General features: G+C 35.6%; 1 protein-coding gene across 1 annotated transcript; it reads left to right on the forward strand.

The window, feature by feature from the left end:
* Positions 1-3,342: 3,342 nt before the first annotated feature.
* On the forward strand, positions 3,343-3,918 carry LOC145999234 (uncharacterized). Its single transcript, XM_083136168.1, has one exon. The coding sequence runs from the start codon at positions 3,343-3,345 to the stop codon at positions 3,916-3,918; it is 576 nt and encodes a 191-aa protein (XP_082992294.1).
* The last annotated feature ends 12,529 nt before the right edge of the window (positions 3,919-16,447 follow it).

Below are 16,447 nucleotides of genomic sequence, written 5' to 3' on the forward strand. Positions count from 1 at the left end.
AATATATACTTTCATATAGAATGTGGATTGGGTTTTATATCTCACGCTCTTTTTCCTTCATTTTCTTCCTTCTCCTCTCCTCTTTCTCTCTTGTCCTTTCCACTCTTTCTAACACTTTCTTCCATTCTTTGTTTAACTTCAGTCCCCCATTCCAGTTCATTGTGTCTTCTTCACCTTTCTTCTCTATTTCCTTGGCTTCCTTCCATTTTCTCACTAGCATTCTCTTCTCCCTTCCTATCTGCTTAGCCTCATCCCACTCTATGTCATGTCCTGTTTCTCTCGTGTGTTTAAATATCGCATTTCTCTCTCTCTCTTAAGTCGTACATCATCCCTATGTTGTTTCAACCTATCTTTCAGTCTCTTTTTTGTTTCTCCTATGTACACACTCTGACATTCTTTACATTTTACTTCGTAGATAATCCCTTCCTCTAGTGAGAATGCTAGTGAGAAAATGGAAGGAAGCCAAGGAAATAGAGAAGAAAGGTGAAGAAGACACAATGAACTGGAATGGGGGACTGAAGTTAAACAAAGAATGGAAGAAAGTGTTAGAAAGAGTGGAAAGGACAAGAGAGAAAGAGGAGAGGAGAAGGAAGAAAATGAAGGAAAAAGAGCGTGAGATATAAAACCCAATCCACATTCTATATGAAAGTATATATTTTTCGCCTTTTAGGTGAAAGTACAGTTCAATAGTGACAGCCACCTGCTAGAAAGTTCCAAAACAACTTTCTAATAGTCTGGAGGGAGTAATGTTTTGTGTATATATAATGCCCTGTTTTAGGTATCTTGTTACTTTTGTACTTGATACAGAGTCTGATGAAGACCTTGCTAGAAGGTTGAAATGTTACGTTTAGTTTATGTTTTTAATAAATTAAATTACTGCCTTGGTCAGCATATTTATATTTTTTCACACAAATATAACTCTTATTTGCTAAACAATGGTTGATACAAGAACTGCCTCCTAAAATGGAAAGGACGGATAAATAACTTTTTCCGCAAGAAAAAGTGGAGGTGTTCACAAGAAAATTGTTTTTTATAGAAACAGTGATCTTATAGCGTCGTTCCAACGGGAGACATTGGTACGGAATTTCGTTGGGACACCAATAGCTGAAAAATCATTTCTAGGTTTCTGTACTGTTTATTACGGTGGAGTGAAAAATGAAAATTTACGAAGTTTGACTTGTAATAGCAAAATGCTCGTCAATGCTCGTCTCAACAGCTTTAAAATGTGGGTATGCAGTCACGCTGTACATTCCACTTGTAAGCGATTTGCAAGCACATTTCTCCAACTATGAGGATTGATGTCGAGCAAAAATGGTACACATCAATCCTCAGAGTTTGATAAATCGCTTAAAAGTGACATGCATTGCGTGGTTGCATACACACAACGCTTCAGAGCCTTATGGGCGAGCCTTAGAATCGAGATAAAGTGTAAACTTGCCTTTTTGAAGCAACACGGCAACATAAGATTGCTATTACATGTCATATTTTGAACATTTTCATTTTTATTCCACCATACTCTTTATTAAGATGCTAGTACCTACTTCCAATGAAGTAACTCTCCTGATTTTCCTGACTTCATTAATTGATGTTACATTCTTAAAAGCATCAACAATTACTGAAATCCTATTCTAAACGAAGTGCTATATACAAAGAGCGTTAAAATATTGTAATCAATAATAGTGAATATCCACTATTCGTTTAATTATAGAACTAAATCATGAATTGGAAACATTATTGTATGTGGAAGCTGTAAATTCACTACAGCTTGAAAATTCAATGAAAAGAAAGGAAAGGAGAACATGACATAAAATATTATCAGATATGATAAAAATTTGCCATTTTGATAAGTAAAATGATATTTTGATAATACATAAACAGAGTTTGTAAAATAAATATGATTAATGTTGCACGAGAGAATTACGTGCAGTCACCGGAAATAAACATACAACACCTACACCCTGAAATACAGGCTTCCCTGCAATGCGTTATGTGCAGTGGTGTGGCATGGGGGCACTTTCCCCCAACTATTTGCCACTTTTGTTACATGAACTATGCTAAACCGTATGTACCAAGGGAAAGTAAACTGTCCTTGCCTCCAACCCTCAGTTTTGGAACCCATTCGCCACCACTGGTTATGTGTGCTATCTTACGCTACAGCGATGACAGAACGTCCTGTTAAAAAGTTTCTATTGAAGTCATCTGATTTATTTATTTATTTATACATACTCCCCATAACAGAGATATTGCTCCACTTACAACGGAGGTTTACAATTAAATAAGTTTACATATGCATAATATTCGTATACATAATCATAAATACGAACATATACAAACACTTAAAACTAATTACATATACACAAGTAATTAAATGATACCAATGCCTATTTTCAGTTGTATGATACATACAGAAATTATATTTAGCATTAATAAAATAATTTAAAATATAAAAGTATAAAAGCACAAACTTTTAGATCACCGTAGAATTGAGAAACACACATAATACATTGCAGGGAAGCCAGTATTTCAAGATGTAGGTGTCACATTTTTAATGCCGGTAAGTGTACATCGCAAATAATTGGGGGAAAAAAACAACTAATTTAGAAACTTTTGTAAGCTTCTCATAATTCAGTATGTTCTTCTGATTGCTCTTAGATATTATGATTATTTATTAACAATAAAATAATTGTTTATTCATTGTAACAACGTTTAGAGTGTTATTATATTAGGCATCTATACTTCAGGCTACAGAACAGACACTCTGATTTCTACAGATTTGTGGAAAGTGTTCGTCATAGGTCCCGAGTTTATTGTATTCCCCGCGGCCCGCATGTAGTTCAGAAAATACAGTGAGCTGCGTTCATCATACATCCGTCAAAAAATACAAATGAAGTACAACAATAAGAAGAGGAACTCTAGTTGAGTGAAGAATGCATTCTCTGATAGCTGCAGCCTCACACGGAGGACTTTTAGAAACCGCTGCAGTGTGAATGGACCACAAATAAATTGGCGTATGCTGCCTAGATTTAAGATGAGATTCATTCAAGGTTCAGCAGATAAGAACAATATTGTAAATTTACGCGTCACGACTACCAGATTTGATTGTGGCCGCCATATTGGTCTTGAATGTGTGATGAAAACTGAAGCGTAGTGCATCCACCTGTCCCCAGGAGGCAAGAGTATACAAAATGGCGAACAAAGGAAGACTTACGACGGAACAGCGATCAGCAACTGTGCTATTGTTCGCCGAAACAAAGAGCATTGTGGGGACTCAAGAGGCGCTTTCGTGCACATTTCCAAACTCGGTGGGCCCCCTCGAGTAAAACGATACACAAACTGCATGAAATGTTTCTAGTGGAAGGAACAGTACTGGAATCGAAGCGTGATCGTCGTAAACCTGTGCGTTCGCCTGAGTATATTGAAGCCGTCTGCGTCGCTGTGCAGAGAAGTCCTGGCAAATCGACCAGAAAAGCAGCAACACAAGTTGGGATATCAAGACGTTCTGTTCAAAGGATTTTTAAAAGTGATCTCCACATGTATCCGTACAAGATTACCGTGGTGCAAAAACTCACAAATGAACAGAAACAGAAGAGACTAACCTTTGCTAATTGGGCCGAGGGTAACAATGCAACACTGTACATCATGTGGTTTTCTGACGAGGCGCACTTCCATCTGGATGGTGTGGTTAACAAACAAAATGTGCGCTTTTGGGCAGCTGAGAATCCACGAGTGCTTCATGAAGAACTTAGCCATGCACCGAAGGTTACGGTCTGGGCTGCTATCTCCAGTCATGGTCTGATCGGACCCTTTTTCTTTGAGGAGACAGTAAACAGTGAACGTTACTTGACCATGCTCCGCAATAGCTTTATTCCACAGCTTTTTGCCACAGCTTTACTGTTCAATATGCAGTGGTTTATGTAAGACGGTGCAAGGCCACACACAGCAAATATTGTGCTGGATTTTTTGCACGACATTTTTAATCTTCATGTAATTTCAAACAGATTTCCTGATCGTTTCACTGGTGGACAATCCTGGCCCGCATATAGCCCAGATCTCAACCCTTGTGATTATTTTCTTTGGGGTTTTTTGAAGGACAAGATTTTCGGAATAAAACCCTCAAGATTTAATGGAACTGCGAAGATTTATTGTTCAGGCTTGCAGTGAAATTACGGAACCCATGTGCCGTAGGGTAATTGGAAATATTAGTGTTCGCTTGACTGAGGTTAAAAGTCAAAACGGTGGCCATATTGAGCATGTATTTCAGTAGTACGTTTTTCCAAAGTGTAACCTTTGTGTCATTTATGTTTCATTGAGAGATTCTTTATGATATAGTTTTTATTCAACAACAAAATGGTGGATCATTTCGTGTGCCACCCTGTATCTGCTCGCAGACCTTTTTCCTGTATGCATAAGGAATAGGATAATTTCTTCCCGCAATGGGTTTGTCTGTATCCAAATGCATTTCGTGAACATAACCTCTACGGAACTCTGGTATATTGGAAAACAAATCCTCATACATGCCAAAGAGATTAATGAACAATTGTCTTTGACGATCAGTCAATGAATCGGCTTTATTTAAATGTTCCATGAATTTACTTTCGGTACAATTAACTGGTACTATAACATTATGATCGGCAGTCACCTGTACACAATTGTAGTACATTGTATCCTCTTTGATATCAACAATTGGAATAAAACGTGTCAGAACCTGACCTGTAGTAGTACTTACTAAAGCCTTGTTGGAAAAATCCAGTAAACTATGCATTGAATAAAATACATCAAGGCCTAAAATGACATCTAGCTGGAGGTTCTGCACTACTACAAACTGAACGTACATTTCGACAGATTCAATCATTATGTTTAACTTAACAATCAACATCACCTTAGATTTTTGATTGCCAGTAAAACCAACTAACTTCATATTTGAAGCATTTAACAACCGGGGTTTACTAACCAATATTTCTAGCCAAGTTTTCTTTCTTAATGGAACAATTTAATGGAAGATTAACATTGTGGTCACTTTCATCCTCATCATATTGAAAATCTCTCTCCCAATCACTCATTTGAACTACAGAGATGGTAGGATTTATATGATTTCCTTTGACACCCACCTCTGAGCAAAGGATTCTTTTTATTTTTTGTTCTATCTAAAGGATTTCTTGTCCGATGAAGTTTCACATTTGAAACAGTTTCATCATCCTCCAAAGTAATAGAATGTGCAGTTGCTTTAGTATTTAGCAAGTGTACATCATTATTGAAATTTCTATGCTTAAATCACAAACTCCTATTGTGGATAAAAATTGAACAACTTTTCCATCCCTAATTTATTTCAATGTATAATATCAATATTGTTATTAGATGGATGCCCAAAATATTGCTCATAAAGAGATTCATCTAGTTTTCCATTATCTAAAAAGAACAATGGAGCTATATTAAATACCTTAACTGTCGTGTTAGTGTCCAATGACAATAAAAATGCATTACATGTGTCCCATTTTGCCCATACAGACTCATTAGAGGTATGCATAAGTTTTGCTAAAAACGGTAATGTTAAAATCATTATTTGCCTAGTTTTACCTTTTAACACTGTCAACATTCTAGTAAAAGATTATTTCATTTGTTCAACTGGCTTTCCCCTGAGTAAATCATTCGTACCTATCATCAATATTACACTATCTAATAGCTCAATATCATCAATGATACGTTGTGCAAGATTATCAATTGTCTGACCAGACACACACAAACCTATGTGTCTGGGACCATTAGGTTCTTTACTCCATCTATACCAAAGCATAGTTTGTGATAGTCTGACAAATAAACTGTCACCAAGTAGTTGTTTGTCACCCACTAGAGGAATCCTGTTACCATATTTCTTACTACAGTTGATGTCATGTGTACTTCCTAATTTGTTATAAGTATAAGGTGAATTATATTTTATCCCATCACTCTTAAAACCAGTATTTTATTAGTAAAAAATTAGTAAAAATGTTCCTTTTTTAGGAATACTCACATCCCCATCGACATGAGTACTCACAAGATTTCCGGTTGTAGATCAACATTATTAACATTTTTTGACACTTGTCTACCACTTCGATTGAAAGTATTGTGTCTCCAATTACGCCTATTTAGCTTACCTACATAATCAGTGCTTATGTTATTATCATGTGGTCGTTCAGATCGATAACTACGATTATGATTTTTTACCAACAGTGACATTAGCTATTCCTGCCTTGAAGTTACGGTTTCTAGAACTAGTGTCAGCATTATCATTTTTGGAAGTAACAGTCTTCAACGATTCGAAGTTCTCAATTATTTGTAGCACATGCAGGAATGTACTAACATTATTAACAATTATGTGCTCACTAATTTTATGAGGCAGCAAGGTAGCTATTTGTGCTACAACTTGAGTTTCCTCTTCATGTGGTTGAATTGACATTAGACTTTTAGAGTTCTTGTTTACGAATTGCAACATACTACCATGAACGCTAGAAGAATAAGGTGTATTCAACACTCTTGTCAATTTCACACTTTTCCATCTGCTATTCTCATGATGTGCCAAGAAAGCATTTTTAGTCTTGATATAACACGAAAAGTGATTTGTGCTGATTGTACCAGCTCCTAGCACAATTTAGGGATATATTGCAAATACTCAGTTTCTTGCAAGTTATATATCTCAAAGTTTTCTTCAACCCTATCTGAAAATTCTGAATGAGCAACATCAGTTGTTACCCGTGAAAGTGTGGAAAAAATTTTATGTCTTGTGGTTTTATAAATGGATGGCCCTTAGATTCCTTAACAAGTGAAGAAGACTCTATTTTAGTCTTTTTATTATCAGCGTGGATTTCAATACCTGTTTTTATGGTATTACTACCAATGTCATGATGGTTTCTTTCGCCTTTCTCTATGCTTCCTACTTGCACACTGATGAGTATTGCGGAATGGCTGGCTGTCAGAACAAATAACACCATCTAATTCGGAATCTGGAAAATCTGAAGAATCGGATCCTGTATTAACGGCAACATCTCGTATTGTTTTAAGCTTCTGTAAAGGATTGGCATTTTTACTATCAATCAATGTATCAGTATTAACTGCTTTATCCTCAAAGTTACATGCAATTGAAGTCCGAGCAGCCGGTGTGGAACGAGAGTTCGTGTTGGAATGGTAATGTAATGGAGGGGAAGGTGGGACAGCAAAGGAGGGGAAATAACTTTCACTACTTCTCAATCTGTGCTTCATTGCCAGTGCTGGCTTAGCAACTGAACATGTTTTATCGATTTTATAAGTACCTGATGCTAAGTGGTCTCAGGGAGAATGAGTGTCTTTTTTAAAACTTGATTTTTAACTGGTTGTTTTTAGACAGGAATGTTGTCAGGGATTGTTCAAGTTTTTCTAACCTAATCCTTTATTAACACTTAGTAACACGGCATTATGATTAGTGCCTAGAGAAAATTCGAACCTGTTGAAGGGGGCAGTTGAACCCTGAAACGTTGTTTTCAAAACTTTATACTCACTTACGTATGTAAGTAGTTTCAATTTTATACTATTTTTAGTATTGCTTATAACACCTATCTTTTGAAGTATTCACAATAAAATAAATAATACAGTCATAAATAGTGTTTTATTATAAAAAAGACAGGATATTACATATAGAGTGCAAAAATAGAAAACACAACATATAATTTTAAGGTTCTGCCAATTCATATGAACCAGAGAAATTATATGGTGATTTCTCTTGAATGGACATTTTTTAAATGTATTACTTGTTATAACTTACAGAATTCATCAACATGCATAAAACAATATATTCATTCTGATTCACTCAGAGTAACTCTAAAACAAACCCAAATTTGATCACAAATTCAGTGTCATTCAAAAGTGTGGAATCACCCATATAATTTCTTCAGATATCAATGTACATGAATGGAACCATATGAAGTAACTGGAAGACCAAATGCTTCATCCCAAAGGTATGTTACAAACCTAATCCAATATCTTGAATTCAACTTCACTTCTTCAGATGGGAATAGGGGAAAAGAGATACATCAAAATCATGTAAAATTTTCTGGCAAATTATGAAATCCATTTAACAATGTTATTACACAAAAAAAAAAACAAAAAAAAAACATGAAAAGATGTGAGATGCAGACAGTGATACTCGATATCGAGACCTATTACCAAAAGTGAAATAAGTACAAGACAGTGGAGTCAACCAATTCAGTTAATCCATTGCACTAATCAACTTCGTAAATGCCCTCGGCTAAATCTGAAGTCCTGACTGGTACAGCATTATACATATATACCTGTCAGAATTCAAACTAAGTGTTAGCACAGTAGAAGCTACGGTTCTATGATGAAAAGGAAATACCAACTTATATTTAACTAAGGAACAACATTCATATTTATGCTGAAACAATTATAAGTAATTTTATGCAAAATATATTCTTAAAAAAAATACATCATCAAATTATGCATAGGTTATAAAGACCATTATCACATATAAATGTAATTGAAATAAAAAAAATATTTCTTTATTATAACCTCTTGAGGTAGCATATGTCTCTTTCATATATTTTAGCATGTATCAGTTCTAAATCTGAGTATACTCAATATGTCTCTTTCTTCATCCAGGTTTTCTACAATCCTGGTCTTCAGCTTTCAAAACTCAGCATCTGGCTAAATCACATCCAAATGTAGAATATATGGGTGTCACTTTATGTAACTTTCCTCAAAGCATCCATTTGAGGTATTGTAGCATTTGTAAGCTTGCTTGTTAATGGAGATGAAAGCAGATTCCAATTAACTGCTTCAAATTCAACATGGCATATTTTATACATATGAGTGCTATTCCACAACTTTCCACTTTTTTGAAAGATTATACCATAATCAAAGTTCTTCAAGATTCAGAAACGGCTTCTATATAGCTTAAGCATTCAATTTATCATTAAATTGCAAAGTCTAATGCTTTAAGAGCAACAATAATTGTACAAATATATCCATCACATATTGTCACATTTGTACTTATATTTGTTCCATCATCAGCCATCAAAAGTCACAGACCACTAGTATCAGAGCAACTAATTCAAGAAAGATTTTTTAGCATGTATTATCTTCAATCGCTTTTGTTTTATATTTTTGTCAATAAGTGCTTAACAGCTTGAATCTTTGTGAAGTAAATGTACATATTTGCTCTGTTACAGCTATTTTAAAATGTATATTAGAATATACTTATCTAATGATTACAATTACCTTTTTTTTTTAATGTTGATACAAAATACCAAGAATGACATCATATTATACATTGAACAATTTTAAAGAGTTGACTTTTGTATATAAACCTTGATGCCAATGCATCAAATTTTAATCAAATTAATTATAAATTTGAATGTATCTTATCTTGCTTGTCTGAAGGAACACATATGATTGAAGATATTTGTTTTTCATACTATCAGTCAAAAAAAACCATTATGAATATGAATTCAAAGTATTGCACAATTTGATAACTTTATCATAATATACAAATTGGCTTTTTTAAATATCATATTTAATAAAATTAGTTTAAATAGTAATTTCAGACACTTAGTTACATTATATGAATAAATTTTGAGTAATCATAAGACCAAAATTATTATAACTATTGAACAAATGTGGAACTCTGAACTTAGCCTAACCATTTCAAATATTAATATGACAATACATCAATTTTATAGTCATAATGTATTTAATAATTTTCAATTTACTCAATGTTAAGGATAAAGCCTGCCATTGTTATGTATGCTAATCATTAGAGCCCGGATTTATATGCGAAATGCATGTTTCATGTAGCATGCAAAAACTTATGGAAAATATTTTTTTCTTTTCGACGAACTTGTAAAGAGTCTTTTGAGACGCATATGATAGCGCATATAAGTGCATATTTTGAGTGAATTTTGTTGTGCATGCATATTTCTTAAACTTTGCAGGATAAGGCATATTTCGAATTTTATTGTTACATACTAGCATATTTCATAGTCTATCAAGAGAAAATAGCGTTGAGTTTGTCGCCCACAATCGTTGGTCAATTCACTTTCGACTGCACGGCGATAACCGAATGACGAACATACCAACGTTATAATTTTCAAAGTTTTTTTTTCCAGCATTTTATGTAGCGCTTTTTAAACAACAGCGATTTAGCGCCTCCTGATGCTTTTACAACTGTCAACTAGCGCGAAGCCTTTCTCGCTACTTGGCAACTATTTGGAAAGGGTTTCTGCTGTCAGTATCAAAGGAGTTCAAGAACGTGTAAGTGTTATTTTGTGTTCTGTTAAACATGCCATCTGAAAAATCCAGTAAGGCGGTATTGTTACATAAACACGTATAATAATTTGGAAGTGGTGTATTCACAGAAGATGGGTCAGTTTTGTTCTGTGTGGTGTGCGAAAAAAGTTTTAGCAGAGAAGAAATTTCAAGTTACTCAAGATGTCAATACAGCAAGAGGCAGGGAAGCCCTTCAGAGAAGATCGCGCAGCAAACAACAACTGCTTACTATTGCGTCCACTAATTCAAGATCTGAGTGCACAGTAAGTGATACAGTCTATGCAGATCTGCGTTCTGCGTTTCTGAGTGCTAATATTCCTTTGTGGAAACTGAGCAATGCCCATCTACGAGGTTTCCTTGAAAAGTACACGGGAAAGAAGGTGCCAGATGAATCAACACTACGTAAAAACTATGTGAATGTTTGTTTTAATGAGGTCATGGGAGAAATTCGGGAAGCGTTGAAGCACGAGAAAATATGGGTGTCTATCGATGAGACTATTGACGCGGCAGGACGTTGTGTTTGCAATGCTGTTGTTGGTGCAATGAAGGCGAGTGGTAAACACTACTTACTGAATATCGAGGTGTTTGGGAAAGTGAATCATTCCACAATTGCCAAATTCTTTAAGGATTCGTTAACTTTGTTGTGGCCAGATCACATCCAGTATGACAATGTGTTACTGTTTGTTACTGACGCGGCCCCGTACATTGTCAAAGCAGCATCTGGTTTGAAAGTATTGTATCCTAAATTAGTCCATCTGACTTGTCTTGCACACGCTCTTCATCGCGTAGCAGAAATAATCAGATACCAATAACCGGAAGTAGATGCACTTGTATCAAATGTAAAGAAAGTATTTGTGAAAGCTCCTTCGCGAGTACGTCTCTTTCGCGAACTGGCGAAAATGTTGCGTTACCTCTGCAACCGGTATTAACAAGATGGGGCTCGTGGCTGAGAAGCTGTGTCGTATTATACAGAAAATTTCAATGAAGTGAAACCAGAAGATGCAGCCGCTATTTGTGTGTCACAGAAATGTTTCTCTAGAAGTGTGCAATTATTACACACTTAGAGTCCCGTAATAGCTAATCCTTTGCAACATTCACTGCCCTTGTTGGGCAAAGTATCGCAAACTTTGTCCAGTGAAACTCACGGTGTTGACAAAATAGCGTCAGAAAAACTTCGCCATTAGACAAAAATCCCGGTTACAGAACAATCTGTGACATTGGAAATGTACTGAATGGTGAAAATGTGGACTTGGAAGAGGACCTAACACAGGAGGAAGTTTGGTGTTTCTCACATGCACCACTGACTTCTGCTGATGTAGAAAGGAACTTCTCGATCTACAAAACGTTTCTCACTGATAAAAGCAGAGGGTTTACAGAAGAAAACCTAAGGAAGACGTTCATAGTTCATTGCAACAGAGGTCATTAAGGTAAGATGTTTGGAAAATAAAATAATTGTATATTGTTCCAGCATATCTTAGTGCATATTTTTGATATTTTTTTTTAAAGGTAAGATGTTTGGAAAAAAATAATTGTATATTTTTCATGCATATCTTAGTGCATATTTTTGATATTTTTCGTGCATATTTGCATGCATATTTTGCTGTTTGTTTGTGCATGGAAATCCGGGCTCTACTAATCATCAATGTTTGTTCCTTGTTAAGCAGTGAACCAAGATGCCATTGATCAAAGAGCACATTGACAGAGTGCAAGGAAAGTTGCAGATCTCTTCATCTGCAGACACACTGAGAGGTATCCGGCCAATTGTTGATAGCACAGTGGTGAAACTTGTACAGAGTGGCATGCCCAAGACGGGGGTTAAAACACCCCCTTTGGCACAGTACGTCTAAAACAAGAATGTTAAAGGCAGGAAAATTTGACAAAATGAGAGCTACAATAAGAAAGTATACATAACCCCTCCCTTTCAAAAATCCTGGGCACGCCACTGCTCATCCACAAATTGATGCAAAGGGGAAGTTTGTGTGCCGGTCACTATGAAGCACCATGGTTCTGGCATTGCTTGTGAAATCAGTTCTGCAGGAATACTGATATTGTTGATATTTAGAGGCACATCTGGGAAACAGTCAAAAGATGAAAATTAAATTAATCAATTTTAAGTTCACGTTAAATGTTACAAGATTCATTTTTCTAAGTGAGAGAAACATCTTTTATGAGTTACATCAGTGGATTTTAAATATCATTTTAACATGGTGTATTATGTAATCTGCTGAAATATGATCATGTGTACATAGGTGACAATGTGCACAGCTCAGGCCAATAAAATCCCTATCCACAATGGTCACAAGTTACAGGTGAAAGTGCCTGCAATGACTGCTTCTTTCTCTGTTTTGTATCTTGGATAAGGTATAGGCATAAGAAATGGTTCGTCTGTTAAAATTCAAACATCAGTATTATCTTTCACCTACTGGTGGCATGTTCGAAAGCATGATTGAGATCCCTGCAGGATATAGAGATATTCCTCCTGAGGTGCAGACAATTAATTCTGATAATGCAGATGTCAAGATCCTAAAGCATGTGAGATGTCCACAGAGTCAAGAGATTTCTATTTAGAAATCCATTTAGAAACACTGACAGTATGATTTCTAAACATTCAACACAAATCAATACTTTCAATATGCAATACTTCCTTAATGACTTCTGTGTGGTGTGTAATCTCCTCATATGCATAATAACTTTATGTTTCCAGACAAAATATTTGATTCAAATTAAATGGTTAATAGATTACTGTTTGATGTGTGTGTCCCCATATGTACTCTGAAGTTATCTTTACAGGAAAATCTTGTCACTAATTCAGTTTCTCTTTGAGAATAAACATCCTCATATGTTTATTAAACTTATCTTTCCAGCTAAAACAACTGTGCAAATTGAATAATTGAAAGGTTTCTCTTTAGCATGAATGCACATATCCGAATTAAAATATCTTTCACTCCGAAAACCTTTGTTATACATTGAACATTTAAATATTACTCTGGACTGTCAAGCTTCAAAACATCTTAGCAAATTCAACAATGGAAAAGCTCCTATGTACTGTGAGTTCTCACATGCACATTAAGTCGACCCTCAGGAGCAAAACCTTTGTTGTAAATTGAACAATTAAAATGCTACTCTTTTCGTGAACATTCATATGTATACACTAAGATCTACTCCACGTGCAAAATATTTCTTGCAAACTGAAAAAATGGAAAGGATTCTCTTTAGTGTGAACCCCAACATGCTAATTATGATCAAACTTGCGGGCAAAATCTTTGTTGTAAATTGAATAATTGAAAGGATTCTCTTTTGGGTGAACATTCATATGAACATTAACATCTCCTTTTTGGGAAAAATATTTACATTAAGATCTCCTTTTTGGGAAAAATATTTATTGCAAGTTTAACAATTGAAAGGCTTCTCTTCAGTGTGAACACTCACATGCACATTAAGACGAACTTTACGGGCAAAATCTTTCCTGCAAATTGTACAATTAAAAGGTTTCCCTTTAGTGTGAACAGTCATATGTATAATAAGATGATCTTTACGGGCAAAATCTTTGTTGCAAATTGAACAATTGAAAGACTTCTCATTTCAGTGAACATTCACATGTATACTAAAATCTCCTTTATGGGCAAAATATTTATTTCAAGTTTAACAACTGAAAGGTTTCTCTACACTATGACCCCTCACATGTGCCCTAAGATTAACTTCACGGACAAAACCTTTGTTGCAAATTGAACAATTGAAAGGCTTCTCTCCAGTGTGATACCTCAAATGTTCATTAAGAGTAACTTTACGGGTAAAACCTTTGTTGCAAATTGAACAATTGAAAGGCTTCTCTCCAGTGTGACCCCTCATATGCTCATTAAGATGACACTTATATGCAAAATCTTTGTTGCAAATTGAACAATTGAATGGCTTCTCTCCAGTGTGAACCCTCACATGCTGATTAAGAGTATCTCTACAGGCAAAATCTTTCTTGCAAATTGAACAATTGAAGGACTTCTCGTTTAAGTGAACATTCATATGTATACTAAGATCTCCCTTACGGGCAAAATATTTATTGCAAATTGAACAATTGAAAGGCTTCTCTCTAGTGTGACCTATTACATGCAGATTAAGATTAACCTTACGGGCAAAAACTTTGTTGCAAATTGAACAACTGAAAGGCTTCTCTCCAGTGTGATCTCTCACATGTTCATTAAGAATAACTTTACGGGTAAAACCTTTGTTGCAAATTGAACAATTGAAAGGCTTCTCTCCAGTGTGACCTATTACATGCAGATTAAGATTAACCTTACGGGCAAAAATTTTGTTGCAAATTGAACAACTGAAAGGCTTCTCTCCAGTGTGATCTCTCACATGTTCATTAAGAGTAACTTTACGGGTAAAACCTTTGTTGCAAATTGAACAATTGAAAGGCTTCTCTCCAGTGTGACCTATCATATGCTCATTAAGATGACACTTATATGCAAAATCTTTGTTGCAAATTGAACAATTGAATGGCTTCTCTCCAGTGTGAACCCTCACATGCTGATTAAGAGTATCTCTACGGGCAAAATCTTTGTTGCAAATTGAACAATTGAAGGACTTCTCGTTTAAGTGAACATTCATATGTATACTAAGATCTCCCTTACGGGCAAAATATTTATTGCAAATTGAACAATTGAAAGGCTTCTCTCTAGTGTGAACCCTCACATGCGCATTAAGATTAAATTTACGGGAAAAATCTTTGTTGCAAATTGAACAATTAAAAAACTTCTCTTCAGTGTGACCCCTCACATGTGCATTAAGATGCTCTTTATGGGCAAGACCTTTGTTGCAAATTGAACAATTAAAAAACTTCTCTTCAGTGTGACCCCTCACATGTGCATTAAGATGCTCTTTATGGGCAAAACCTTTGTTGCAAATTGAACAATTGAAAGGCTTCTTTTTTGAGTGAACATTCATGTGTACATTAAGATCTCCTTTGCAGGCAAAATCCTTGTTGCACAATGAACAACTCAGAGGTTTCTGTGTTGTGGAAACACTCATTAGGGTATTATGCTCAGCTTCATGGACAAGAGTTTTCATTGGATCTGAATAATTAAAAAGCATATGTGGTTCATGGGTTATAAAGTCTAATTTGTCAGAGAAAGTGTTTTTGGAAATGGGGGCTATACATTGCTTTCTGCTGTTATTAGGCTTGAAACCATCAACATGTGTCTTCCTTGCAAGTGTTTGTGGTGCAGGTTCAACCTTTAATTTTTCCTCTCTACTAATACATTCTGTAATTTCTTTTGGCTTCTCTTGTTCTCTTAAGTTTCCTGCAGACACCGGCAAATGTGGAACTGGTCTTGGGACATCTCGTACCTGTTCTTTCACATAGTTCTTGATCAGGTAGCTGAAAAAAATATGATAGAAATGTAGTTTCACTTTCAGAGTAAATAATGAGAATGACTGACATTTGCAAATCATAGAAAAGAAAGGAGACTAGAATAAACTGTTGATGGTGACGTACTCATGAAAAGGTAAATACATGTATATTATTATGTAGAATGTTCAGCAAAAAATGCAGGCTCGACCAGGACTCGAACCCAGGTCTCTGGCATTCTATGCCATTGCTATACCATGGAGCTTTTGAGCCAGCCTGATTTTTCGCTTCCGCTGTTCACCTGTGTGGAATCCAGTCGAGCCTGTATTTTCCACTTAAAGTTCTGCATAGTACATCTTCTCTGTGTGCCTAATTTCATGTATATTATTCCTTCAAGAATGAATACATAATATCTTTCACCATTTAGTCAAGAAATATTCATATTTTTGCTGTAATTTTTATCAGGGTGGCCATAAGCTTGGTGCATATCAATAGTGTGACAATATGTTGCCATTCCCTCCCACATTTACATTCACTCATTCTTCTTTTTTTTTCTTCTTTCTGTTGCAGGGTAAACAAGAGTTACTTCAACCATATCTACATGTGACCTGAGACGCCCATTTGACTAAAGGCTGCCACTGCACAGTGTCAAAGCTCAAGGTCAACCTCCAGCCTTCATGGCCTCAGCCTCTGAACTCCATTTAGGCCTAGTCTTCACTCTCAATGCTCAAGGTCGACTCCTGGTCTTACATAACGTCACACTCATAAGTCTCTTGCAGGTTGGGAACCAGTCTGGGGGTTGAACATTTGGAA

The sequence above is a fragment of the Lepisma saccharinum genome, chromosome 15, assembly GCF_977018435.1.
Source record: "Lepisma saccharinum chromosome 15, izLepSacc3.1, whole genome shotgun sequence".
Classification (NCBI taxonomy): domain Eukaryota; kingdom Metazoa; phylum Arthropoda; class Insecta; order Zygentoma; family Lepismatidae; genus Lepisma; species Lepisma saccharinum.